Below are 27,085 nucleotides of genomic sequence, written 5' to 3'. Positions count from 1 at the left end.
CAGCTACAAAGGTCATATCTAAACACCGCAAATATTGATGTATTCTCATCCACAAAAAATTGAGAGCCTGCTGTAGTTTTGATGTGACACAGCATTTTGCTCAAGTGTCATGGCCTGGAAATAAATTAAGGATTTTTTGTGATGTCTGGCACAGAAAAAACAACAAAAAAACCACACCCCCAAACTTTCCACACAGTCCTACCTAATGTTAGCCCTACCCATCACCAAACTATGGGGCAAGACATAATAGCTACTAGAGAAGTGAACAGCAATGAATACAGCTTTAAATAAAAAAAAGTTTTTTACATGATTAAACCTCGTGACTGTGTGGTGCTACCTGTAAGCACCTTATAAAAATAAACTCTTTTGTGTATTTTATGGCCCAGGAGATGAAAGGCCCTTGTGCAGCCATTAGTTTTGCCAGGTTAAGCAAGCTTCTGCCAGTTTTCAGGGCTTAAAACTATCTCAAGAATCTCTTCCTGCTGATTTAACAAAAAGACAGCCAGAAAGAAACGTACTGTATTTAACTTCAAATATCTGTTTGGCCATGTACAATTCAGATGGAAAACACTTCTCTGGGGAGGTTTTCATGCACGCTGTGAACAGGCTTCCTTTTCGTCCTCAACATCTTCTTCCCTGTGGCTCAGGGCCAGTCTCTCCCACACTAACAGCTCCAGATTCCATTCCTCTGCCCTTCTTGATTAGTAGCAGCTCACCCTACCCCCTTGCTAAGGCTCAGCCTCTGTCCTGACCTCTCCCACCCCTCCATTGTAAGCTCAGGATCTCTCCTAGGGTGATCAGATAGCTAGTGTGAAAAATCAGGAGGCGGGGATAGTAAGAGCCTAGATAAGAAAAAGCCCCAAATACAGGGACTGTCCCTATAAAATCGGGACATCTGGTCACCCTCCTGATATTATCTCTCTCCCCACTCAAGCCCTCTCTCTCCACCCCTTGTTTTGGCTCAGGATCCTCCCACCGTCTGAGCTAGGCTTAAGCTACCCATTTTGCCCACCTTGGCTCAAACTTTGCCCTTTTTCTGGTTTGGGTTGAAAACTTCCCCCTTCTCCACTCTTCTGGCTCAGCCTGCCCCCTCCTTTGATGCAGCATGCTGGAGCTTAACAGAGCAATAGAAATGATCTCACTTTATATCCAAGTTAAAACGCCTCCCACCTGCCTGAGCTCCTAGTAATCGTGCAATAACAGCCAGATTTCCTAGGGGAAGAAATTGCTTGTAACTCACCCATTTCCTGCACAACCCACAAACACTTCCTGAGCAAACTGCTGCTTTATACAGTTGGGGGAAGCTTTAGTGCTGCCTTCTGGTATATGAGGCTGTTAAACCCGCCCCTAGCCAGTACTCCTATACACCTGGATGAGGGTCACCTATGGAACAGCCAAGGGTAGCAGCAGCAGCAACTGCTGGCTATCAGCCAGCTGCCCCTGCTCGGCACTCCTGTGTGTACACCAGCTGCTATTGGTAAGGAGCAATAGACATGTAAGAAATGTGGCGTGCTGGGTACATTTGCTTTCTTCTTCACTAGTCAAGTAATAAGTGCACCAAGAGAGGATGCACTGTGGACCAGGGTTCCCTATTGCCATCTCTCATGTTTCCCTTTCTCTTTAGAAATTCTGCACATATTCTTGCAGGAGGCAAAGTGGAAGAAATGAGATCGTAAGAGCCAGGAAAGAAAGAGTATTCTTCTTACAATAACATTTGGTATTATAGGATAAAAGGGTGCATTGGTTAGAGAGTACTATAATTTACAGTGTCCAAATCAGGATTATTGAAGGATGATTTACTGGGGAATAACAATATACAGGGTCATTGTAGCCTCCTGGATAGTTTATCACTTGGAAAATAATTTGTGATTCCATTAGTATTTATTGTATGTCATATGCAGTTATTGTTATCAGTGGCATTGTTTATTTGGAATTATACAGAACTATTACAATAGTAATATTAGGTAACAATGATTTTATATACAGGAATTGTTAATACTTTCTGCTAGCATCAGATAGAAGTCTATTTAAAAATTACAAATATTTTTAAAAGCTGTTACATACACTTGATAACATTTATTTTTACAGTTAAGATTTTTACAGTAACTCCTCACTTAATGTCGTCCCGGTTAATGTTGTTACATCGCTGACCTATTAGAGAACGTGATCTTTTAAAGTTGTGCAGTGCTCCCTTGTAATGTTTTTTGGCAGCTTTGTCCACTGCTTGCAGGAAGAGCAGCCCGTTGGCGTTAGCTGGTAGGGGCTGGGTGGGCCAGCATCCCCCTATCAGCTCCCCTAAGTTCCCTATGAAGCAGCCATGCAGCAGGCTATTAACTGCTGGGCAGTTCAGGTGTCTCTCCCCCTACTGCCATGTGCTGCTCCTGCCCTCTGCCTTGGATTTGTTCCTGGAAGCCTCCTGATTGCTGTGCAGGGGAGGTGGGGGGAGACGGGTGCTGATGTCAGGGTGTGCCCCTTCCCCTGCTCCTGTACCCTGTCTTCACAGAGTGGAGGGGGGTGGGAGGGCGGACACTACAGGTCTCAGGACAGAGGGAGCTTGCTGTCAGCAGCTGCTGTCTCAACTTCCTGATATACTGAAAAAGGCAGTGTACTTAGAATGGGGTCAGCATACTTAAAGGGGCAATGCGCGTCTCTCTCTCTCTCTCTCTCGCTCACACACACACAAACAGTGTGTGTCTCTGTCTCATAGACACATTCACCACCCAGAACTTTGGAAAGTGGAGGGAGTGGAGTGCTCCAGTGGGATAGCGTGGGTTCATCCTCCTGTTCAGTTACTGTAGGGAATGTTTGCAGCCACTGCCATGCCTCTATTGTGTCTCCTCCTGACTCCCTCCATTCGTGCTGCCTTATAGAGTGTGAGGCTACATTAACAACAATGTGTTAATCCTTGAGGGCTCAGCTGAGTGTTAGTTCATCATTTAGCAGCAAGGCATTCCCTGGGAAATATCCCACCCTCTGATTCCACAACCTCAACCAAGCTTCACAATTGTCATTGCTGTGTACAGTATTAAATTGTTTGTTTAAAACTTGGATATATAATATATACACACACACAATGTCTGGCAAAAAAAAATTTCCCTGGAACCTAATCCCCCTATTTACATTAATTCTTATGGGGAAATTGGATTCACTTAACATAGTTTCACTTAAAGTAGCATTTTTCAGGAACATAACTACAACCTTAAGTGAGGAGTTACTGTATTTAATATAATTTGTTGATACTTGAATCAAAACTTTGCCATAGACAATGAGGAAAAGACTAAACACTAGATACACCAGTCATTTGGTATTACAAAGCATTTCTTGACAGAGTAAACCAAATGATGCTTCCTCTTATCTGTTAAACAGTAGTTAAGCCTAAAAGTCTATGAATTAATTGTGGAAACATTTTTATAAGAGCTTGGACCTAAATTTTAGAGATTAAAAACAGATGTGTGAAGGGGAGTTGGGAAAAAGTCTTCAACAGAAAAATTAATCCAAAAGTGGAAAAATCACAACATCTATCCTGTTTTTATTGTGTAAATCAGAAATAAAACAAGAACTGTAAAAAACTTGTATTTTACAGTGAGGAAAATGTTTGGAAACTTTGTGAATACATCAGAAGTTATGATCAATACCCTTTAGAAGAATTTTATGCTGTTTTCATATCCAATGAGAGAAGGATGGTAAGTTGATGAGTTGTGATATAGAACAAAGGTCAAAACAGATTCACTGTGAAGGAAAGATGGGGATCCAGGCATATAGGTGACCTGAGCCTGGTAGCTCAGCTGGGCCCCATGGTCACACAGATACTGGAAAAGATCCTAAAAGGCAGGTCTTTTAGTCATATATGGCAGTCTGGGCCTTGGAGCTGACGTTTGGAGACGTATCATCTCCCTGAGGATGGCAGGGATCCATTTGCTGCTATCAATCAGCTGAGGAGACTGAATGGTCTGTGTGGTTCCCAACTAAGAGCTCAAAAAGACCAAAACACAATCTGATAAAAGCTTAATTATTGCATTGCAGATGTAACGCAAGCTGACTAATTTTATCATTCAGTGAAGACCGACCTAACTTGTATTAGACTGAAATCCTAGATATTTCTTTGGTTTACTTAAAATTAGCTTCTAACTTGTAATTTGCAGATACCGCTCTGGAAGCAGCAGTCAGGATGTGGAGATGAACCTGTGGTTTGGGTAAGACATTCTATTCTGTTCTATGTAGATCCTTATAGCATGCTCATTTCCCTAGTATCTCTAGCACATTAAGCAATAAGGGGAATCAGGCCTCACCAACCTATTAGAATTCTTTGAGGGTGGCAGAAAACATAAAGAGAAAGGAGATCAAGTGGATATAGTGTACCTTTCAGAAAGTCTTTGACAAGGTGCCTCACCAAAGGCTCTTAAGCAAAGTAAGGAGTAATTGGATAAAAGGGAATGTCCTCTCATGTATCAGTAACCTGGCCGCTAAGAACGCTATTGCTTGGCTTAGCAAATAGTCAAGCGCTAAATAAAATAAATAGTACCTGGTTAAAAGATAGGAAACAAAAGAAAGGAATAAACAGTCAGTTTTCAAGTACAGAGAAGTAAATGGCAGGGTTCCCCAAGGATCTCTATTGGGACCAGTGCTGTTCAACGTATTAATAAATTAAAAAAGGGTAAACAGTGAAGTGGCAAAGTTTGCAGACAATACAAAATTACTTAAGATAGTTAAGTTCAAAGCTGACTGTGAAGAGTTACAAAGGGATCTCACAAAACTGGGTGATTGGGCAAGAAAATGCCAGATGAAGTTCAGCATTGATAAATGCAAAGTAATGCCACTGGAAAAATGAATCCCAACTATACATACAAAATGATGGGGTCTAAATTAGCTATTACCACTCAGGAAGGAGAAATTGGAATCATTGGATAGTTCTCTGAAAACATCTACTCAATGTGCGGCAGCAGTCTAAAAAAGCTAACAGAATGACAGGAACCGTTAGAAATAAGATAGATAATAAGGCAGAAAATATCACAGTGCCACTATATAAATCCATGATACTCTTACACTTTGAATACTGTGTGCGGTTCTGGCTGCCCCATCTGAAAAAAAAAATTAGAATTGGAAGAAGTACGGAGAAGGGCAACAAAAATGATTAGGGTTATGAAACACCTTCCATATGAGGAGAGAGTGAAAATACTGGAACTGTTTGGCTTAGCTAAGAGATAACTAAGGGGGGATATGATAGAGGTAAAAAAAATCATGAACTGTGTCGAGAATGTGAATAAGATAGTATTATTTACCCCTTCACCTAACATATGAACAGGGGTCACTTGATGAAATTTATAGGCAGCAGGTTTAAAACAAACATACAGAAGTACTTCTTCACACAACACACAGGCAACCTGTGGAACTCATTACCAGGGCATGTTGTGAAGGCCAAAACTATAACTGGGATTAAAAAAAGAATAAGATAAGTTCATTGCAGATGGGTCCATAAATGCTATTAGTCAAGATGGTCAGGGACACAACTCCATGCTCTGTGTGTCCCTAACCCTCTAACTGCCAGAAATTGGGACTGGATGACAGGGGATGGATCACTCTATAAATTGTCCTGTTCTGTTCACTCCATTTGAAGCATCTGGTAGCGGCCACTGTCAGAAGCCAGGATACTGGGTTAAATGGACCATTGGTTTGACCCAGTATGGTCATTCTTAGGTTCTTAACAACATCCCATGTGTGCTTTCTAAGGCCAGGTCTACACTACAGACTTCTATTGGTATAACTACATCACGTAAGTCACTACCCGGATCGGCGGGTAGTGATCGATCTATTGGGGATCCATTTATCGCGTCTAGTGTAGACATGATAAATTGATCCCCGATCGCTCTGCAGTCGACTCCGCAACTCCACCACGGCGAGAGGCAGAAGCGGAGTCGACGGGGGAGCGGAGGCCGTCGATCCCGCGCCATGAGGACGCGAAGTAAGTGATTCTAAGTCGACCTAAGATACGTCGACTTCAGCTACGCTATTCTCGTAGCTGAAGTTGCGTATCTTAGATCGATTCCCCCCCCGCCCCCCCAGCCCCGTGTAGACCAGGCCCCAGACTTATATTGGTATAACTACATCAGGGGTGTGAAAAATCATGCCTGAGTGACATAGTTATATCGACTTAACCCCTGGTGTAAACAGCGCTATGTCAGAGTGTGAGCTTTTCCCATTGATATAGCTACCACCTCTCGCAGAGGTGGATTAACTACACCGATGGGATTCTCCCATTGGCATAGGAATGTCTTCACTTAGGCACTTCAGCGATGCAGCTGCACCAATGCAGCGTTTTAAGTGGGGTAGACCACTTATATAGTAAAAGAACAATGGAACATCCAATGAAATCAAAAGGCAACACACTTAAAACTTCTAACACAACACATAATAAACCTGTGGAACTTATTGCCACAGGATATCATTGAGGCCAAGAGCCTAGTTGGATCCAAAAAAGCGTAGATATTTACATGGATAATAAAAATATCAACATAGGATAGAAAAATCTAAGGGTTATACAGCTTCATGTGTCAGGGCATATGCCCTATGGGATGGTATTAAGGGAAAATTTCCTTTTTGGACATAATTATCACTGAACTTTTCTCTGAAGTGTCCAGTACTGGAGCACTAGTCCAGTTTTGGTGCGGCAATCTTCTATTCTAGTAAGTGAAGGTTAAGATGGCACTTTCAATATAAATGCCTTATTCAGGTACCTATAACTTTGTTTTTTTAAAAAAAACTGGCACATGCCATCTCAGACTGGGAATGAATTGTTTGGGAAAATCAGAAAAAAAAAAACCTGTTTGAGCCATTTTAATTATATCCTTGCATGGCCCCTTCTCCACCCTGCCCCCAAGTGTAGCTCAAAAATAACTTAGTTTAAAAACAAACCAACTTTACAAATAATTAGTTTTGAATGAGATCTAAGTGGTATGAGAAGGAAGGTAGAAGCGGGATAGAGAATGCCATTACAGATTTTAAGAGTTTTCCCACCAAAATGTATTGAATTCAAGTTTTTTTGGTAGACAATCCAACTAGAAATGCAAACTTGCATAAGCATATAGTTGGTTTCCCGGTTCTCATCGTCACTATTCCGTCCCTTTTAAATTTTGTTGTTGCACAAAGCTTCACTTCCAATATATGTATTAGTATGGCAAAATAATTTGCCTAAGAACTTTACAATTTCTTACTCCAAATAGCTAGGCTTGTTTACCCCTGAAAATGTTATATGAAAGCTCCTCAAAAGCTTTCCATAAGTGGATTTTGTATTCACTTTACTAGGGTACAGTTAATTGTGATTAATTGTACAAAATGAGTTATCAAACACAGCATTAAAATTACCTGGTAATCACTTCACAAAGAGGCAAGTTGTCGTCTTTTATCTGTGCCAGCCTTTGGTTGGGATTGAGATGAACACAAAGGACATGTTATCCAATTCAAATTTTTTATTGTATTAGGGTGTGGAAATTAAGAAGATATCTATATCATTTTGTATGAATACTATGTGTCTTGGTTTCCCTGTTTTGAGATTCTGTCTGACTGCCTACAGTTAAATCAAAGGGAGGGGGGGAGGAAGAAGGGAGGCATTAGGCATCAGCAAACAGGAAATGAAACTGACAAAGATAAGGTATCTCTAGGGATCAGAGTAGCAGCCGTGTTAGACTGTATTCGCAAAAAGAAAAGTAGTATTTGTGGCACCTTAGAGACTAACCAATTTATTTGAGCATAAGCTTTCGTGAGCTACAGCTCACTTCATCAGATGCATAAAGTGGAAAATGCAGTGAGGATGTTTTATACACACAGAACATGAAAAGATGGGTGTTTATCACATCAAAAGGTTTTCTCTCCCCTCACCCCACTCTCCTGCTGGTAATAGCTTATCTAAAGTGATCACTCTCCTTACAATGTGTATGATAATCAAGGTGGGCCATTTCCAGCACAAATCCAGGGTTTAACAAGAACGTCTGAGGAACAGTGTGGCGGGGGGAGGGCGGCGTAGGAAAAAACAAGGGGAAATAGGTTACCTTGCATAATGACTTAGCCACTCCCAGTCTCTATTCAAGCCTAAGTTAATTGTATCCAAATTGCAAATGAATTCCAATTCAGCAGTCTCTCGCTGGAGTCTGGTTTTGAAGTTTTTCTGTTGTAATATCGCAACTTTCATGTCTGTAATCGCATGACCAGAGACATTGAAGTGTTCTCCGACTGGTTTATGAATGTTATAATTCTTGACATCTGATTTGTGTCCATTTATTCTTTTACGTAGAGACTGTCCAATTTGACCAATGTACATGGCAGAGGGGCATTGCTGGCACATGATGGCATATATCACATTGGTGGATGTGCAGGTGAACGAGCCTCTGATAGTGTGGCTGATGTCATTAGGCCCTGTGATGGTGTCCCCTGAATAGATATGTGGGCACAGTTGGCAACGGGCTTTGTTGCAAAGATAGGTTCCTGGTTAGTGGTTCTGTTGTGTGGTATGTAGTTGCTGGTGAGTATTTGCTTCAGGCTGGGGGGCTGTCTCCCAAGATTTGAGAGAGTGATGGGTCGTCCTTCAGGATAGGTTGTAGATCCTTGATAATGCATTGGAGAGGTTTTAGTTGGGGGCTGAAGGTGACGGCTAGTGGCGTTCTGTTATTTTCTTTGTTAGGCCTGTCCTGTAGTAGGTGACTTCTGGGTACTCTTCTGGCTCTGTCAATCTGTTTCTTCACTTCAGCAGGTGGGTATTGTAGTTGTAAGAATGCTTGATAGAGATCTTGTAGGTGTTTGTCTCTGTCTGAGGGGTTGGAGCAAATGCGGTTGTATCGTAGAGCTTGGCTGTAGACAATGGACTGTGTGGTGTGGTCTGGGTGAAAGCTGGAGGCATGTAGGTAGGAATAGTGGTCAGTAGGTTTCCGGTATAGGGTGGTGTTTATGTGACCATCGCTTATTAGCACCGTAGTGTCCAGGAAGTGGATCTCTTGTGTGGACTGGTCCAGGCTGAGGTTGATGGTGGGATGGAAATTGTTGAAATCCTGGTGGAATTCCTCAAGGGCTTCTTTTCCATGGGTCCAGATGATGAAGATGTCATCAATATAGCACAAAGAGTAGGGGCATTAGGGGGCAAGAGCTGAGGAAGCGTTGTTGTAAGTCAGCCATAAAAATGTTGGCATACTGTGGGGCCATGCGGGTACCCATAGCAGTGTCGCTGATTTGAAGGTATATATTGTCCCCAAATGTGACACCATTACAATCTACTTACCACACAGACTATGCTGACAACTTGTGCCACACGCTCTCAAAGAAACTGCGGAACCACCTGATCAATATCCTCTACAGCAAACAGGGAAAGATTAAAAATGAGCTCTCAAAACTGGATACTGTCATAAAAAAAACAACCTTCCACACAAACTTCCTCATGGCTGGACTTTACTAAAACTAGACAAGCCATTTACAACACACATTTTGCTTCTCTACAAAAGAAAACTGACACTAAACTTTCTAAACTACTACATGCCACAGGGGGCCACATTAATGGTTCCCTCAACCCACCCAGCAATATTGTTAATCTATCCAACTATACTCTTAGGACAGCTTCTTCTGCTGGGTTATTTCGGGGCCTCTCCTTCTGCCCCTCTACCCCCACGAACATGATACAGTTCTGTGGTGACCTAGAATCCTATTATCGATGTCTCCGACTCAAGGAATATTTCCAACACTCCTCTGAACAACATGCTAATCCACAGAGATCTCCCTACCAACACTACCAAAAGAGGGATTCTAGGTGGACTCCTCCTGAAGGCCGAGACAGCAGACTGGACTTCTACACAGAGCGCTTCTGCCGACGTGCACAGGCTGAAATTGTGGAAAAGCAGCATCACTTGCCCCACAACCTCAGCCGTGCAGAACACAATGCCATCCACAGCCTCAGAAACAACTCTGACATCATAATCAAAAAGGCTGACAAAGGAGGTGCTGTTGTCATCATGAATAGGTCGGAATATGAACAAGAGGCTGCTTGGCAGCTCTCCAGCACCACTTTCTACAAGCCATTACCCTCTGATCCCACTGAGGGTTACCAAAAGAAACTACAGAATTTGCTCAAGAAACTCCCTGAAAAAGCACAAGATCAAATCCGCACAGACACACCTGCCCTGGGATATTCTATCTACTACCCAAGATCCATAAACCTGGAAATCCTGGGCACCCCATCATCTCAGGCATTGGTACCCTGACAGCAGGATTGTCTGGCTATGTAGACTCCCTCCTCAAGCCCTACGCTACCAGCACTCCCAGCTATCTTCGAGACACCACTGACTTGCTGAGGAAACTACAATCCATTGGTGATCTTCCTGAAAATACCATCCTGGCCACTATGGATGTAGAAGCCCTCTACACCAACATTCCACCCAAAGATGGACTACAAGCCGTCAGGAAAACCATCCCCAATAATGTCACAGCAAACCTGGTGGCTGAACTTTGTGAACTTTGTCCTCACCCATAACTATTTCACATTTGGGGACAATGTATACCTTCAAATCAGCGGCACTGCTATGAGTACCCGCATGGCCCCACAGTATGCCAACATTTTTATAGCTGACTTACAACAACGCTTCCTCAGCTCTCGCCCCCTAATGCCCCTACTCTACTTGCGCTATATTGATGACATCTTCATCATCTGGACCCATGGAAAAGAAGCCCTTGAGGAATTCCACCAGGATTTCAACAATTTCCATCCCACCATCAACCTCAGCCTGGACCAGTCCACACAAGAGATCCACTTCTGGACACTATGGTGCTAAAAAGCGATGGTCACATAAACACCACCCTATACCGGAAACCTACTGACCACTATTCCTACCTATATGCCTCCAGCTTTCACCCAGACCACACAACACAGTCCATTGTCTACAGCCAAGCTCTACGATACAACTGCATTTGCTCCAACCCCTCAGACAGAGACAAACACCTACAAGATCTCTATCAAGCATTCTTACAACTACAATACCCACCTGCTGAAGTGAAGAAACAGATTGACAGAGCCAGAAGAGTTCCCAGAAGTCACCTACTACAGGACAGGCCTAACAAAGAAAATAACAGAACGCCACTAGCCGTCACCTTCAGCCCCCAACTAAAACCTCTCCAACGCATTATCAAGGATCTACAACCTATCCTGAAGGACGACCCATCACTCTCTCAAATCTTGGGAGACAGGCCAGTCCTTGCCTACAGACAGCCCCCCAGCCTGAAGCAAATACTCACCAGCAACTACATACCACACAACAGAACCACTAACCCAGGAACCTATCCTTGCAACAAAACGCATTGCCAACTGTGCCCACATATCTATTCAGGGGACACCATCACAGGGCCTAATGACATCAGCCACACTATCAGAGGCTCGTTCACCTGCACATCTACCAATGTGATATATGCCATCATGTGCCAGCAATGCCCCTCTGCCTTGTACATTGGTCAAATTGGACAGTCTCTACGTAAGAGAATAAATGGACACAAATCAGATGTCAAGAACTATAATATTCATAAACCAGTCGGAGAACACTTCAATGTCTCTGGTCATGCGATTACAGACATGAAAGTTGCGATATTACAACAGAAAAACTTCAAAACCAGACTCCAGTGAGAGACTGCTGAATTGGAATTCATTTGCAATTTGGATACAACTAACTTAGGCTTGAATAGAGACTGGGAGTGGCTAAGTCATTATGCAAGGTAACCTATTTCCCCTTGTTTTTTCCTACACCTCCCACCCACCCACTGTTCCTCAGACGTTCTTGTTAAACCCTGGATTTGTGCTGGAAATGGCCCACCTTGATTATCATACACATTGTAAGGAGAGTGATCACTTTAGATAAGCTATTACCAGCAGGAGAGTGGGGTGGGGGGAGAGAAAACCTTTTGAAGTGATAAACACCCATTTTTCATGGTCTGTGTGTATAAAACATCCTCACTGCATTTTCCACTTTATGCATCCAATGAAGTGAGCTGTAGCTCACAAAAGCTTATGCTCAAATAAATTGGTTAGTCTCTAAGGTGCCACAAGTACTCCTTTTCTTTTTATCTCTAGGGAGAATACCAAGGGACCTTAACAGAAGGAATTGGCGAGCTATTCATTGAAAATTCCTTACCTGCCTGTGACCAGAAAGGTGACAGGCCTGCTTTTTCAAGGCCAGAGACCAAGACCAAAAAGAACACTAAGGTCCAGATCCTCAAAGGTATTTAGGTTCCTAATTCTCACTGAAATCAATGGATCTTGGCCTAAGCAATTACAACCTCAAGCCTAGAGGAAAAGGAGCGGGGAGCAGGCAGCAGCTTCTTGGGGAGAGAAAACTTATTTTGGTGGTGTATTCAACAGGGCTCTGGAACTAAGGCAGGGGCTCTTCAGGCTGTGCCTGAGATAGCTCGGTTGCCTAAGCTTGAGAGAGGTGATGACTTGCAGGCAAACCTTGGGTGTGCAGGACTGTTGTAGGTTTAACCTTTTCTCCCTGTGTACTGGCTACCTTTGGGTGAATGGACACAAGCTGTTTGGAGTCACTTTAATCAGCCCTGGGTCACAGGTACCCAACGAGGAGTATCTTGCTGGTTCCAGTTTCAGTTGGCTCTGTGTTACAGCTGGAAACAGGCAGCCTGCTACCCTGGGATCCACTCTTAGAGTGGTAAAATTGTGGGCCAGAGAGAGGTGAAGGCAGTGAAACTTGTCACCTGAGTTGCACTCATGAGAGGCTGCTAGAGGGTATAAAGCACTGTTTGCACTGTAACTGTGGCAGGATGGTAGGAATAGACGGCATTTCACCCTGGTGATCCAGGCTAAAGTGGGATAAGCTGTGGAATGCCACTTGGAAAGAGTATCCACTGGACAGACTGGGGGAGAGATCACAGTCGCAGCCATCACATATGGATTATGCTTTGGGGTGATTTCTGTCCCCTTTTCCTAATATCTCTAAGGTTTGTCTATGACCATTTACAACTGTCTTGTTAACTGTCAATGACCTTTACTCCTAGGATTACCATGTTATTTTACTTCATGTTTCAAGTGAAGACCAGAACTTCATTTACGATCTCGACACAGTGTTGCCATTTCCATGTCCATTTGACACGTACATTGAGGAGGCCTTTAAATCAGATGATATTCTTCTTCCAGGATTCAGAAGGTGAGAAAATTAAAACACATGGGGTACAGAATATTTTACAAAAGCCAAGCCTCAACAATTGATGCAGTTGACATTTTTCTTTGTATGCATAGTCACCTATGTATAATCTGTTACTATGCAGGAAATTAAACACACCACACTGCTCTTCTAATGATCCTGACCTTAAATGGTTCATCCATCAATAAAACTTTCTATTTCCTTGCATTGCTTCCTGTTAGTCATTCAGCTACCTGACACTATTAATATACAACTAAACTATATGAATTTGATTTAACTGCTCAGAGTCAATACTCAGTGAGGGCAGGAACAGGCTTTGGTAATGTTAGTAATGTTTAACACAGTATTACATGACTCCATCACTTAGTATGTTCTTGAATTATATGTTTGTTTAGAAAAATCAGACTGATTCGAGCAGATTTGTATCTGAAGACATTTGCTTCTGACCGATCCCACATGAAAGATGCCAATGGACACTGGCAGAAGCCTCCTCCTTCCTACCCTTGCATTGAAACTGCAGGTAAATAGCATTCCACACCCAAAACAAAAAAATCCTGTTCCTTTTGATTTAAGAAAATGAAACAAAATAAAACCAAAGAATTGCATAAGTGATATTTATGCTTCCATAATATACTGTGAAAGCACTGCCACCTTTCCTTTCAAGACAAAGTACTTTATTATTTCATCAGAAAAAAGTATGAACTCACATCTTGCATGTACCTACGGGATTATATAATGTTCAACACCGTTTCTGGCATTTATCAAACATTAACTAGCTAATCCTCACAACACCTTGTGTGAGGTGGGCAAGTAAGCATTAATGTCCCCTCATTACCGGAGCTGATGCAGAGAGGATAAAGGGACTCGTTCACAATCACATAGTGATTCTCTGATAGACTTGGGATTGGAATTTCAGAGTTCCTGGGTCTCAGACTTGTGTTCAGATTGTGCCTCTCATATGCAAGTCAGTCTTCACAAGGAGAAAGTATATGTCCATGTGATCCACAGGGCTGAGTTCAGATAACCCAGGACTGTAGGCACATCCCACATGTTGGTCCCATGGTATGGTCCTGCCTCTCCTTGGGGTGGCACAGGTGTCAGAGTTAAGAAGAACGGGACAGTTCACACCTCTCAGAATCAATGTTTTAGGTTTTTCTGCCAACCAGACAGGCATCAGTTACACTCAGGTCACATCAAGCTTTTCCTTACATACATGAGGGGTAGAAACATAATTTAAAAAGAAAGCCAAGGTTCTGACCTCCTCATGGGACTGCAGGAATTGGGGCTTTGTGAATAAGCCTATAGTGCCTATACTTTGATTTGGTCCTGGGGCTTAAAAAGCACAGTGGGTATTTTTTTGTTTTTGTTTTTAAAAGATCATTCAAGCCCCGATTCAGGAAAGCACTTAAACATGTACAGATGTTCATCCCTATTCAGAATGGTGCTTAAGTACATGCTTAAGTCCCACTGTCTTCAGTGGGGCTTGGCATTTAAGCATGTACTTATGCTGAGTAGGGATGCTTTATTGAATCGTATCCCATCAAGCTTGATCCTACAGGCTGCTGAGCACTCTGGCCCCACTCCAGCTAAGCACTTAAGCACATGCTTAACATTAAGCACATGAGTAGTCCTGTTGCAGTCAGTGGGATTACTAATCTGTTTAAAGTTAAGCACATGATTAAGTAGTTTGGTCCTGAACATTCTGACCCTGATCTAGTAAACACTGGATATTTTTCTTTTTTTGTTTTGTTTCCATTCCCTTCCACACTCTTCTTAAATACCGTATATACTCGATCATTAGCCCATTCGTTTATAAGCCGACCGCCCCCCAAGATGGATAGGTAAAAATAATAAAAACTGTATGACCCTTTCATAAGCAGACCGTATATTTCAGGGATTGGCAAACTTTGGCTCCCGGCCCGTCAGGGTAAGCCGCTGGCAGGTCAGGATGTTTTGTTTACCTGGAGCATCTGCAGGCATGGAGCCCCTCAGCTCCCAGTCGCTGCGGTTCACCATTGCCAGCCAGTGGGAGCTGCAGGAAGTGGATGCTCCAGGTAAACAAAACTACAATGTATTAGATATTCAATTCAATGATTTCATAAAGATTTTTAAAATCATCATCAGATTTTGGTGTAGACCCATTTATAAGCCGACCCCCAGTCTTTGGTGCATCACTTTTTTACCAAAAATATTCAGCTTATGACCAAGTATATATGGTATGTGCTATCCTGATACTACTTTCTTTTCCTTTCCTTTTCCAGCCAGGTTCAATTTCTTCTCCTCCAGCCTTATTCCTTCATTCACTTGAGATATTCATATACATATGTGTTTGTACCTCAACAGCTACCTAATGTTCTTAAGCTTGACTTCAGTGGAACTACTCACGTGTTTAAAGTTAGGGACATGCCTAACTACCTTGAGGCCACAGTCACCAATGATTCAACCCCTAAGCTCAGTGTGAACCCTGTAAATCACTAAAGTTCTACAAATAATTCGTTCGAGTTCACTGTAGCTCAAAGTTTGTACTTTGAAGATAGAAGTGGGACAAGAAACTGAACTCCTTTGCTACTGGTTAATCAGTAGGTGGCACTCTTCCCTCAGTCAGTAGTGAACTAATATTTCAGCACTGTGTTCCAAGGGAACTGTTCTTCTGGAGGGGTCTTTTTTCCCCCCAAATGAGAAAGAAAACTGAGGGGTTTGACCTCCTGTGATCAGTAAAGAGCTAATGGGTGTTCACCCCAGTATCCCAACCAAATTCCAGTTGCAGTAACTACATTCTCTCTGCCAAAATTCTCCATACAGTTTCAGTTATCTATGGTATTTCACTTTCTTCATTAAATTGCTAACACATTTCACTCTAAGCATTTACTGCATTGCAGTGGTCGGCAAGTGGTTCCTGCTTATTTGTTTTATATCCGTGTATTTGTAAGGAACCATACCTGTTTTTCTACTTTTGTATTAGTGTATTCTTTTTCATAATTTAGAGTAGTTGATTTCCTTACAAAGTCACAGAGAAGACATTTTTATATTAGTACTGTTTGCTGCATGCTCTGTATTTTCCCTTGGGATGTTACTAAAGTGAGCACCTTATATGTTTTAAAATATATTTAAAAGATTGATACATTTCGAAATGTATCAGTATTTCTAAAGCACTTATCACCATAATATTTAGGAATTGTTTATACTTATTAAAGATGAAGATCAACATAGTTTTGCTGCTCTGCTCCTACAAAACATTTGTATTTTTCAATATTAATTACATTATCGCTCCTTTCATTTTGAAGGATTCAAAAGCTTTAATAAAACTTAAAGACAAGAATTTGTTTTTCCTATTACTGAAATGTTTCCACTTTAGTGTGGAACATAGCAGCTGCTTAACGGCTCTTAACACTTCAGAACAGGAAGTGACCCAAGAATATCAAATGGAAATGACAGTGGAAATGTAGATACAGTAAAAGCAGTTATCCAGTTTGACTAGGCCAGAACACTGGGAGTACCACCGTCACTTTTATGGAAAATGGCATGGGATTTTTAATGATCCCAAGTGGTCAGGAGTTGTTTTCCATCTCCTCTGAATAATGGTACAGTGCCTTTACCTAATGAGGCATTAGTTCAGTAGTGACTCAGAAGGCAGAGGACTGCCTACAGCCATTACCAATATAACTTTCTGTACCATTTTCAGGATTGTCAACTTTCATGATTTTATCACAAGCCTCATGATATTTCAATTATAGCCCCATCTTAATTAATTAAAGTTGGAATCAGGCGATTGTATGATAATCTCACCTTCAATTTTTAAAAATTAAAGTTTCTAATCCTGATGGTTGCACAAAAAAGGCTTGAAAACATGAACAAAGTAAATTCCAAAAAGTCTCAAAGCCCAATGCAAATAAAAAGAACCCAAAAAGTATTGGTTTAAAAATCATGATTTTTAAGAATGTTTCCTAATTTGGGGTGGATGGGGAAGGATAACATGATTTTTAAAATCTTGGGGTTGGCAATACTGCATTTGGGTTATCCTTTGGAGTCTATCATACATATATTGATCAGGCCTGATCCTGCTTAGCTTGTGAGCTCTGATACGATCACAGTTCTAACTGCAGGACAACATAAAATATATCTTCCAAAAAGCATTTCAAAATTTCCTGGAACAGATGGCCTTACTACTTAGAGCTGCTACAAACAGTTGAATATTACATTGCAAACCATGGTTCAAATCTGAAGTCTTCCCAGGTGTTGGGTAGCACACCAGCAAGATTGGTGCAGCAGATTTCTTAGTTATAGTGGCTGGGTGGTTGTAAATGATGCATTTTGTTTTCAAAAAGAGTGGATAAGACAGCTGAGAAATAAAAGCTGGAGGGCACTGTATCTGACACATCTGTTAGACATGCAGGCTGCTAGACTGAAGCTATGTAGATATCTGCAGCTTCTACCTTTGTCTTCTCACAAAAGTGGTGGTAGAATCATAGTGAACCCAACAAAGAAAGCATCAGTGAGAAAAAGAGCAGCACATACACGCTGTCTAACCTGCTGTTATTTTTATCTAAGGAAAAAAATTGTTATGAGCTTTGTGTGAACAAAGGAGAAAAACAGGATAAAAGCAACCAAGGACATAACATTAAACTTTCTTTACATGCTGTAGAGCTTATTATTAAAACTACACAGTTATAAGTTAAAGGAGACTGAAAGGTTCAGTGGTAAAAAAACTACAAACTTCCTGGAACAAGCCCTGCTGAAGTAAACCTGAACACTGCAGGATCAAATTTCATGTGCAGTTTAATAATTCTACACTATTATTGTTATCTAACTGCCAATTCTCTTCTCCCACTGCTCTCCTCATGTCTCCAGAGCCTCCCTTTTGAATCTCAATATTTGGCTACCCATAATCTACACGCTGTAATGGTCAAGCTTCCCACTTTCAAAGTGTAACCTTTGGGTGGACTAGAGTTTACTTCATTGCCTTTCTCCTAATGCCTAAAAACAACTGCCATAGAAAAGCACATGGACACCCAGAATTCAGTCATTGAGGATTTTCAACAAGGATTGCACAAGGTCAACCTCCCCACAATCAAGTCCAAAAGAACAAAAGGAGTGAACTTAATTCTTAAGTATCAAATTTATAAAATCTTATGATAAAGAAAATAATTAATAATAACTTAATTTCTACAACATAACACGGATACTTTATAATCCACATCCAATATCTTCACAGTTATACATAAGTAAAGAAAACTTAAATCTAAACAGGTCCGTCCCCACAGAAATACAGTGAGAAGAAACTCAGAGTTCCCAAAAATCTTAGGTTGAGTTCACCTGTCTCAGTTACAATCGTTGATCACCAAATTCTATACAATCGGCAGAGTCAAAAGCAATATCTTCCCTCTACTTGCTTGTAGAAATCTTCAAATGGAGTCCATGCATACTCTTCCTCCTCCTCTGCTAAAATCACTCAGGTAGGTATATAGATTTTAAAATAAACCCATTACAAGAAAAATACAAAACTGAGAATAGCAAAATATAAATGACTCTTTACCCATGATCACATTTAAACAAGAGAAAAATAGGTCCATCATAGTAGTGGAGAGAACTTAACTAAAAAAACAGTTTGGCTAAAATCAAGCAACATTCCAAGCATACAATTAAAATGAAGGAAATTAGTTTTCCCTCCCAAATTTCTCCTCTCTGTAATTAACCCTGCCAGGGCATCCCTGTTCGAGGGTTAAAAATATCAGTAACCTAAAAGCTTCACAGTTAGGGTAAAACAGCCTGCTTTCTGCTCCTGTGGCTCAGCTTCTCTCAACCCACAGAGGGCCCATGGCCTTTTGTAAAGTAGCTGCCTGACTGCTTGCCTTCAGGGAGTCTTGAGTCCAGCTACATCAATCCTATTGAGCATATCCAAAACTATCACACCCAATTCCAGAAACTTCTGAGTGTTGAGTGCTAATTGTACATTTGCCTAGCAACAATGACTCATTCCTACCCACTCCCCATAAATCTCTTAATGAGATATCCCTATGAAGCACATGGGTTACAAATGCACCCAACATCTCCTTTATAGCCTACATCTAGGCTTCTTGTAAAATCACAGTCTGTCTTTGTAATTAGTATAAGGATGTACAGCACCTTGCATCCAATGCTTGTAAATGCCTGGAATAGCTCTAGCATAGGGTTGTTAAATCTGGAATAAGCTCTTTGCAATGATTCAGCTGAACCAGAACTAATCTACCCACTATGGACAGAAACCACAAGCAGTGCAGCTGTATCAGTTACTAACTCCATCCCACAGTGCATGGCCTAGAGTATTTGGAAACTACCCATAAGCCCCTGCTCATAGCAAGTGTGTCAGGCATAATGGACAAGTGCCTTAAGAGTCCCAGAATTCACAGCATGGCTGCAGTAATAAAATGTATTGTGCGTGGCTCTACTAAAATGGTTCTGTCAGAAGAAGTGTTGCTATGTGGATACGCAGAAACAAGCAAATCAAACAGCCATTTCATTCAATCAGTGTCTCGGCAACAGTTTCCATCCTTAGGGCCTGGTCCTGCTCCTAAATAGGATTAGGTCCAGAATGTAAACACAATTTGTCTTCTCTCACCCCTACTTTCTTCAATGCCAACCCCTATGCTTGGAAGAGCCTTTCTACTTGCTCTCACTCCAGTCCTTTTTGAAAAACCAACTGGTTTGTCAGCAATAACATCTGCATTCTGTTCTTATGTGTTAGTTCTCCTATTCCACTGTAGGCCTTAGAACCTCAGATGAAGGACTTTATCTGGATTATGATATCTTTTGCCTAGCAATTTTTTAAAATTGTAAGGCACTATGTAAACTAACAGGCCTGTAGTTTCCCAGATCACTTTTATTTCCCCTTTCTTAAAAATAGGAACTACATTTGTAATTCTCCAGTCATAGGGTACGACCCCCGATTCATTCATTAAAGATTCATTAAAATCCTTGCTATTGGACTGGCAATTTCATGTGCCAGTTCCTTTTAATTTTCTTGGATGGAAATTATCTGGAGCCCCCAATTTAATCCTATTAAGATGTTGGAGTTTGACTTCCACCTCAGATGTGGTGATTTCCTTGTTCCCATTAGCCACCTTGCCACTACCTCTAAACTCTTCATTAGGCTTATTAAAAACAAAGGCAAAGTATTTGTTTAGGTGTTGGGCCATGCCTAGATTATCTTTAATCTCCAACCCATCTTCAGTGTTCAGCAGTCTCACTTCTTTCCTTGTTTTCTTTTTATTTATATAGCTATAGAACCTTTTGCTATTGGTTTTAATTCCCTTTGCAATGTCCAACTCTGCTTGGCTTTTGGCAGTTCTCACTTTATCCCTTTATCACTATCTGACCTCCAAGAGGTAGCGTTCCTTGCTGGTCCATCCCATCTTCCATTCCTTTTAGGCTTTCTGCTTTGAGATGCTTTCTCATCCAGGTTGGTCTGCAGCCCTTCCCTATGTATGTTTTCCCCTTGCTTAGGATGCAGGCTTCAGATAGTTTCTGCAACTTTGACAAAGTAATTCCAAGCCTACTCCACATTCAGATCCTTGAGTTCTTCGATCCAGTCCACTTCCCTAACTAATTCCCTTAATTTTTTAAAGTTTGCCCTTTTGAAATCAAGGACCCTAGCTGCAGATCTATTTTTGTTTATTCTTCCATTTAGTGTAAACTGAATTAGTTCATGATCACTCAGACCAAGCTCGTCCCCTACAACCAGTTCTTCTATGAGGTCCTCACTGCTCCCCAATACCAAATCTAAAATGGAATCACCTCTTGTTGGTTCAGCAACTATTTGGTTAAGAAATCTGTCAGCTATCACATGCTGGAAAATCTGGGCCCTACTATTATCAATAGCACTTGTCCTCCAATCTATATTTGGGAAGTTAAAGTTTCCCATAATCACACAATTCTCAGTAGTATTTATTTAATTAAAACATTAAAGAGGTCTCTGTCCATATTTAAACTGGATCCTGGGGGTCTGTAGCATACCCCAAGCACTATCCCAGGGGAACCTCTGGTAGCTTTCTCCCCGAAAGTGATTTTGGCCCAAATAGACTCTGTCTTATCCATTTCATCACTTCTAATTTGCTTACAGTCTACCTCATTATTGATATACAATGCTACACCATCACCTTCATTTCTGTCCTGAACGGCACATCTCCTTCAATACCTCTACTCCAGTCATGACTACTATTCCAACATGTTTCTGTTATTCCTATAATATCTGGTTTCACTTCATGCACCAGTGGTTCTAATTCCTCCATTTTGTTACCCAGGCTCCTTGCATTGGCATACAAACATCTTAATTGTTGCTGCTTTGCTTTGCCCACATTCCTCGCCCTACTGAGTACTGTCATTCTACTGCCAGTATCGCCTACTTGATTGATAGCGCTGATACCAATGAAGCTATCTTTTCTCTTAAACTCCATTCTCCTACCCACAGCTGTTCCTTTCTCCAGTGCTGTATTCTTTCTTACTTGATTTTTCTCCCTCTCAATGTTAATCAGATGTAGAGATTACACGAGCATCTCCCAGCTGTCTCCCCCAAGTTATCATGGCTCTGGTTTCAGAATTTATGGCTTGAACCAAAGCACTCAAAGTCACTGGGAGTCTTTCAAATAAGTCCATTGGACCTGATGAAGTCCATTAATTATTTTCCTAGTTGGGGCATGATCCCGAGGCTGATCAGCATCTCATAGGAAGTGATCAGCACCTTCTAATTCCTATTAATTGCTATGTCCTTGATCTAATGCCCCATTGAAGTCAATGGGAAAAAGCTTCCATTGACTCTAATGGGCTTTGGATCAGGCCCTTAAATAGGAGCAAGGTTTCGCAGGACCTTGCAGGATCAGGCTCTTTTTGAATAGAGAGATGCCGTAGGACCCATAGTTTTTACTATAGCAGTCTTTTTTTTGAATTCTCTAGTTTTGGTCACCCTTTATCCTGCATTACAACTCCGTGGCATGATACAAGTGCCTTCTGGGACTGCTGCAAATCTCTAGTGTATTCCTTCATCCTCTTTCTTTCAATCAATGAAAATGCTGCTCAGGCAACAAAATTATTGACATGGGCAGAAAGGGATCAGAGACAAATGCTACATCCTGAAAACAGGAAATGAAGACTCTGATGGTATATTACAATTTGCAGGATTCCCTCTGAGTGGTATTTTCCCTATGCAATGGCTTTTCATGACGGGGAAGTAGCTCTTGACATGAGCTCTTTGCTGGTATGTATATGTGTATATTAATCCCTACCATCAAAACAGGTTTCTGTCTGCATTTGATTGACAAATAATGTTCATGTATTCCTGTGCTAAATAGATGCCTTATCTAGGACTCTAATATTCTCTGTTTATCCTTATCTAGACTCCAAGATGAACCTGGATGATTTTATCAATATGAATCCCAAGGTGGGATGGGGCTCAGTATTTCTGCTACCTGACTTTGTGGATCGGTATGGCAGACAGAGCTGATTTCAGGTTCACCTTGAAAGGACAGTGATGTAAACAAAGGACACATCAGCTTCCCTTTTTTGTTTTGTTGCAGTTGGTCTTGTCATTCTATTTATAAATTGGTTTATTTCAATGACATTTATTGTTTTGTCAAATACAAGAATTGAACAAAAACACAATGAACTGAATAAAATATTTTGACTATATAACAAGAGTTAAAACTTATATAATGGATCAGACTAATTCTATAGCATCTGTACTGACCCTACTAAACTTAAACTTCAATCTGTTAGCTGAGATTACTGGACCCCAGTCCTGCAGCTACATCGTTACAGGTAGAAGCTTGTGCCTGTATGGAGCCCATTGACTTCAATGAGAGTCTGAGCAATGTAAGGATCTTCCTGCATGGATCCAACTGCAGGATCAAGGCCTTAGGTATGAGAACATTGTATATTCTGAAGAAAATATTGAAAGTTAAATAAATCAACTTGGAAATACACCACCATGATTTTCCTCTCTAATTCGTCCAGAACAGATGTTTAGTTCCATATAGAGCATGATGGATATTAGAGATGATCCCTGTTAACTCTTATAGAATAAATAATCTGCCTATTCCTGTAGCTCTTATTAAAAAAAGGTCACTCTGTTGAGATAAAGGCCAAGGAACATTTTCACTCAGCATTGAATGTACTCAGATCAGCGTAATATTTATATCTCTGGCACTTGAAGCCTGACAGCATTTCATCAACATTTCCAGAACGTATGCTGTTAGAATACCAACATTTAGGGCTAGAGTGAGCCTTTGCTCAATGTTCTAAATACAGTGCTGGCCTGTGAGAAGGCCAGGGAAGGAACTGCATGCATCTCTCAATTTCATCCCTGCTCAATCCATGTTTCCTGGGTGCAGTAATGTATGCCAGTCCTTTGACTGTCCCTCTGCTGGTGTGTGTGGTGCAAAGTCAACACCTCATGCACTCCTTGCTCATCTTCACTCTCTCCCTACCAGCTTGTCTGCAGTAGAGTAAAGGTTGTGTGAGACCTGTTGTTCGCACCACATGTGGAGCTGAAATGTAGGTGCCCACAGCCAGGCATCTTACTCTCTTGCATGGCCATATTTGAGCAAGCCATTGTAACCAGCTAGATTGAAAACCACAGATTGTTTGGAACTATTCAGTAAGATACTGGGAAATATCTACACAAATATCTGTCTCTAAAGTAAAAATGGAGAACTGCACTGGTTATTCTAAAAGTGAGGAGAGGGAAAATAGTCCAAAGGACATCAGTATTTGCTTATATAGTGGTCATCACTGTGGTGTCTGAGCATCTAAGATGCAAGGGGCTTTTCAGTGTGGACTACTGTATGTACTAAAGAAAAATTCAAGGGCCAGATTCTGTGACCTTACTCCATAAGTAGTGCCACTGAAGTCAATGAAATTACTCACAGAGAAGGGTCTACACAACATGAGTAAGTGGTAGAATTGCACTCTAAGCAGCCTAAAGCTTTTAAATCTCTTCTTGTACAGAAGATTCCACATTGCCTAATCTCTTTTATAATTTTTACTCCTTTTTTGGGAAGCAGGGGAAGAGATCTTTCATTTCTGCCATGAGCTTGTTGAGAAGGTATACTCTCAATTTACATGACTCATTTTCTGTATTGCTCTGTCAATACAGTTTAAGATTTTATTCACTCTTCAGTGTGCATTGCCTTTCCCCTTTCTATAATGAAATGCACCTGCCATTGTGTGGCCCTACTATTATTATGTAGCACTTCGGAGCCTCGGTCATGGACCAGGACCCATTGCAGAAGGTGTGGTACAAACAGAAGATCTCTTCCCTAACAAGCTTAATTGCCTGACTTTGTAAGGTCCTTGTGAGTGCCTCACAATCCTGTTTAGTCTTAATTAGACTAAGTTATGTTAGTACATTTGGATTTTTCCAATATTTTTATCAGTAGAAGTTATGGAACAGATTCTGGTATCCTTATATTTGCATTGGCTAGCATCTAATGCCACACGTAATGCTGTGTTAGCATGGAGGTCACATTAATCATCTCAGGCTCAGTCCCACTTTCCTGCAGGAGACGCTTTTTTTTTTGTGCCTGTGAACAGTCTCTGTTCCTGGATCCCTTCCCGGTTCTTTCCCTAGGCTACTCCTTTTCAGTCCTTCTTTACGCAGGAGCCCTTAGCTCTCCTCTCTGGAGCCAAACTGTATTAGTCCCTCACTCCTTAAACAGGGTTCTCCCCTCCACCCTGGAGCTGGGTTCTGCTAATCAGATTCTCTGGTCCTTTTTAAGCAGGAACCCTGAGCTCTCCTCTCTGGAGCTGAGCTGTGGGTTAAGCAACTTTGCCAGCTTCTCCCTCAGCTGGCCCTGGCCCTTTTCCTTCATGAGCCCTGAGGCTTCAGGGTGCTCAGCAGGCCAGCCTTTCCCTTCTGATGCCTCCTGGTGTCTGACCTGGTACAAGGGAGGGGGCAGCCTTTATAGTGGTCCCCTTCTCCCCAGTTGGCTGGAGAGAAGGGAGCCTTGCCCTGCCCTCCCTGCCAGGCTCTTTGCCCCAGGCTCTTAAAGATACAGTGACAGGTTTGCCTCCTATGCACCATTCATTCCCAGGATCACATCCTGTCTATCCACATCCCCCATAGGCCCTTATATAGCTATATCTATTAGTCCTAACAAAACCCTTAAAGGGCCATGCCATGCAATGGTTTGACCACTAGGCCCTACAACCCTTAAAGGCTGACTATCCTGTCACAAGTCTCATTGGCTTGGATGAAAACTAGTGTCTTTCGTGCCTTCTCTTCTTTGCTTCCTCTCAATCATTGGTGACATATGGTGTTTAGTGAATACTTATATAATTGCTTTTACTGTAGCTGTTCAGGGCCCAAAAGGAGAAAGCTGGTTTCCTGGAGTACATTTGCCCTATCGTTACTTTTCTGCGAGTTTATAAACATTCTGATTTTGTAAAATATAGTTTTTCAGCTGGCCAGCAGGGGGAGCAGGTGCCATTCAATAAACATGCATGTTCAGGCACTTAGCTAGAGAAAGTTTGTTTTTTCTATTTGTTCCTGCAACAGTTAGTAGTTTTTAAATTCTGGCACGAGTACTGATGTGAGCTGCATCTTGCAAGATCATTCTTCATCACCAAGGGGTATGTACTGCCTTTGTCTGCTTGCACAACCCCCATTAACATCAATAGGAGTTCTTTCTAGAGATCAAAGACTCTAAGGCCAACATTTTCGAGCTCCATAGTTTGGCACCTAAGTAAGAGACCTGATTTTCAGAGGTGCTGAGCACTCAGAGCTCCTATTAAAACCAGTGCTCACCACCTTTGAAAATCAGGCCATTTACTTCGGTGCGAAAATATGGATTTAGGTGGCTAAGTTGGCACTGAGAGCCCTGCCCTTCAATCTGATATGCACACAGTTCCATGGGCACAGAGGTCCACCTGTATGGATCAGATTCCAGGATCAGGGACCAACGTTGATAATTTTAACCTTTTTGGCTTTCCCCTTTTACCTATTACCAATATAGCCCAAACCTGATGCATGTTTTCAAGTGCTGCTTTGCTCTGAGCACTGTAAAAATGGCATTGTGGGGTCCCACTCTTCCCCTTCTAATAACTTTATACTGAATTTTCTCACTTTACAGGTAAAATTATTATGAGGCTGTTGCCTGTCACTGGAACCCTGAGGAGGGCCCCCTCAGGAGTCTGTCACCCGTAACTGGAACTTTGCAGGGGACCTCCTGTTGCTGCTGTTGCCTGTCACAGGGCCCCACTGGCTGTCAGCTCGAGTCCTGCAGCTCCTGGGGCTGAAGCAGAGACTGTCACAGAGGTCTCTGGAAGCCAGGGATGGATTCTGTGACTTCCATGACCTCCATGACATAAATGTAGCCTTAATCACCATCCATGCAGATTGCGTCTGCCTCAGCAACGGTGGGGATGCCAATTCCCTCCCTTTTGTGGGGATTCTGTACAAGAAATTCTAGCAAGCTTGTGAAGTTTTCATTCTCCTCTGGCCCCCTCTTGTCAGTTTCTCCATAAGCAGGGGTGACCTGAGCCAAAGTATTGATATAGTTCAATAAAGGGTATCCAGGAATTCCTGAAAACACATGTGCAGCTTTGTATGAATTCATAGTGCTTAGCAGCTGGATGTGCTTCTCAGGTTGGAGTTTAGCTGAGAGTGAAGATGTTTTCAACTATCATGGAAGTCAGCAAAGAAATCCTGCAGATAAATGTAGACTTTTGCAGAATTAAGTGTAGCTGCAGTGGTGATACCAGGAAAAGCTCTCCGTTTTGACCTAAGGTAAATACAGCTATGTCAGAATCTTCATTGTTTCCCTATAGTTACAATAGGATATACCTTGAACATTTCAAGTACATAAAAGGTTGTTAAAAGGAGGACGGAGAAAAATTGTTCTTCTTACCCTCTGAGGATAGGACAAGAAGCAATGGGCTTAAATTGCAGC

At 41.7% G+C, this 27,085-nt stretch overlaps 1 protein-coding gene across 6 annotated transcripts; it reads left to right on the top strand.

Annotated features, from left to right (window-relative positions):
* Positions 1 to 1,269: 1,269 nt before the first annotated feature.
* On the top strand, positions 1,270 to 26,532 carry NTAQ1 (N-terminal glutamine amidase 1). 6 transcript variants are annotated; one of them, XM_077809828.1, is made up of 7 exons: positions 1,270 to 1,477; positions 3,584 to 3,683; positions 4,143 to 4,193; positions 13,024 to 13,172; positions 13,565 to 13,689; positions 22,317 to 22,395; positions 22,535 to 22,650. In XM_077809828.1, the coding sequence occupies exons 1-6, from the start codon at positions 1,386 to 1,388 to the stop codon at positions 22,370 to 22,372; spliced, it is 573 nt and encodes a 190-aa protein (XP_077665954.1). In that variant the 5' UTR covers positions 1,270 to 1,385; the 3' UTR covers positions 22,373 to 22,395; positions 22,535 to 22,650. The 6 variants fall into 6 exon arrangements, with proteins under 6 accessions (XP_077665954.1, XP_077665953.1, XP_077665951.1 ...); XM_077809827.1 differs by lacking the exons at positions 22,317 to 22,395; positions 22,535 to 22,650 and adding an exon at positions 26,267 to 26,532; XM_077809825.1 differs by lacking the exon at positions 22,317 to 22,395 and having other exon boundaries at positions 22,535 to 23,120.
* Positions 26,533 to 27,085: the final 553 nt, after the last annotated feature.

This window comes from Eretmochelys imbricata, chromosome 2 (assembly GCF_965152235.1).
Source record: "Eretmochelys imbricata isolate rEreImb1 chromosome 2, rEreImb1.hap1, whole genome shotgun sequence".
Lineage (NCBI taxonomy): Eukaryota > Metazoa > Chordata > Testudines > Cheloniidae > Eretmochelys > Eretmochelys imbricata.
Note: the sequence above shows the minus strand (reverse complement) of the source record. Positions and strands in the feature narration are given on the sequence as shown.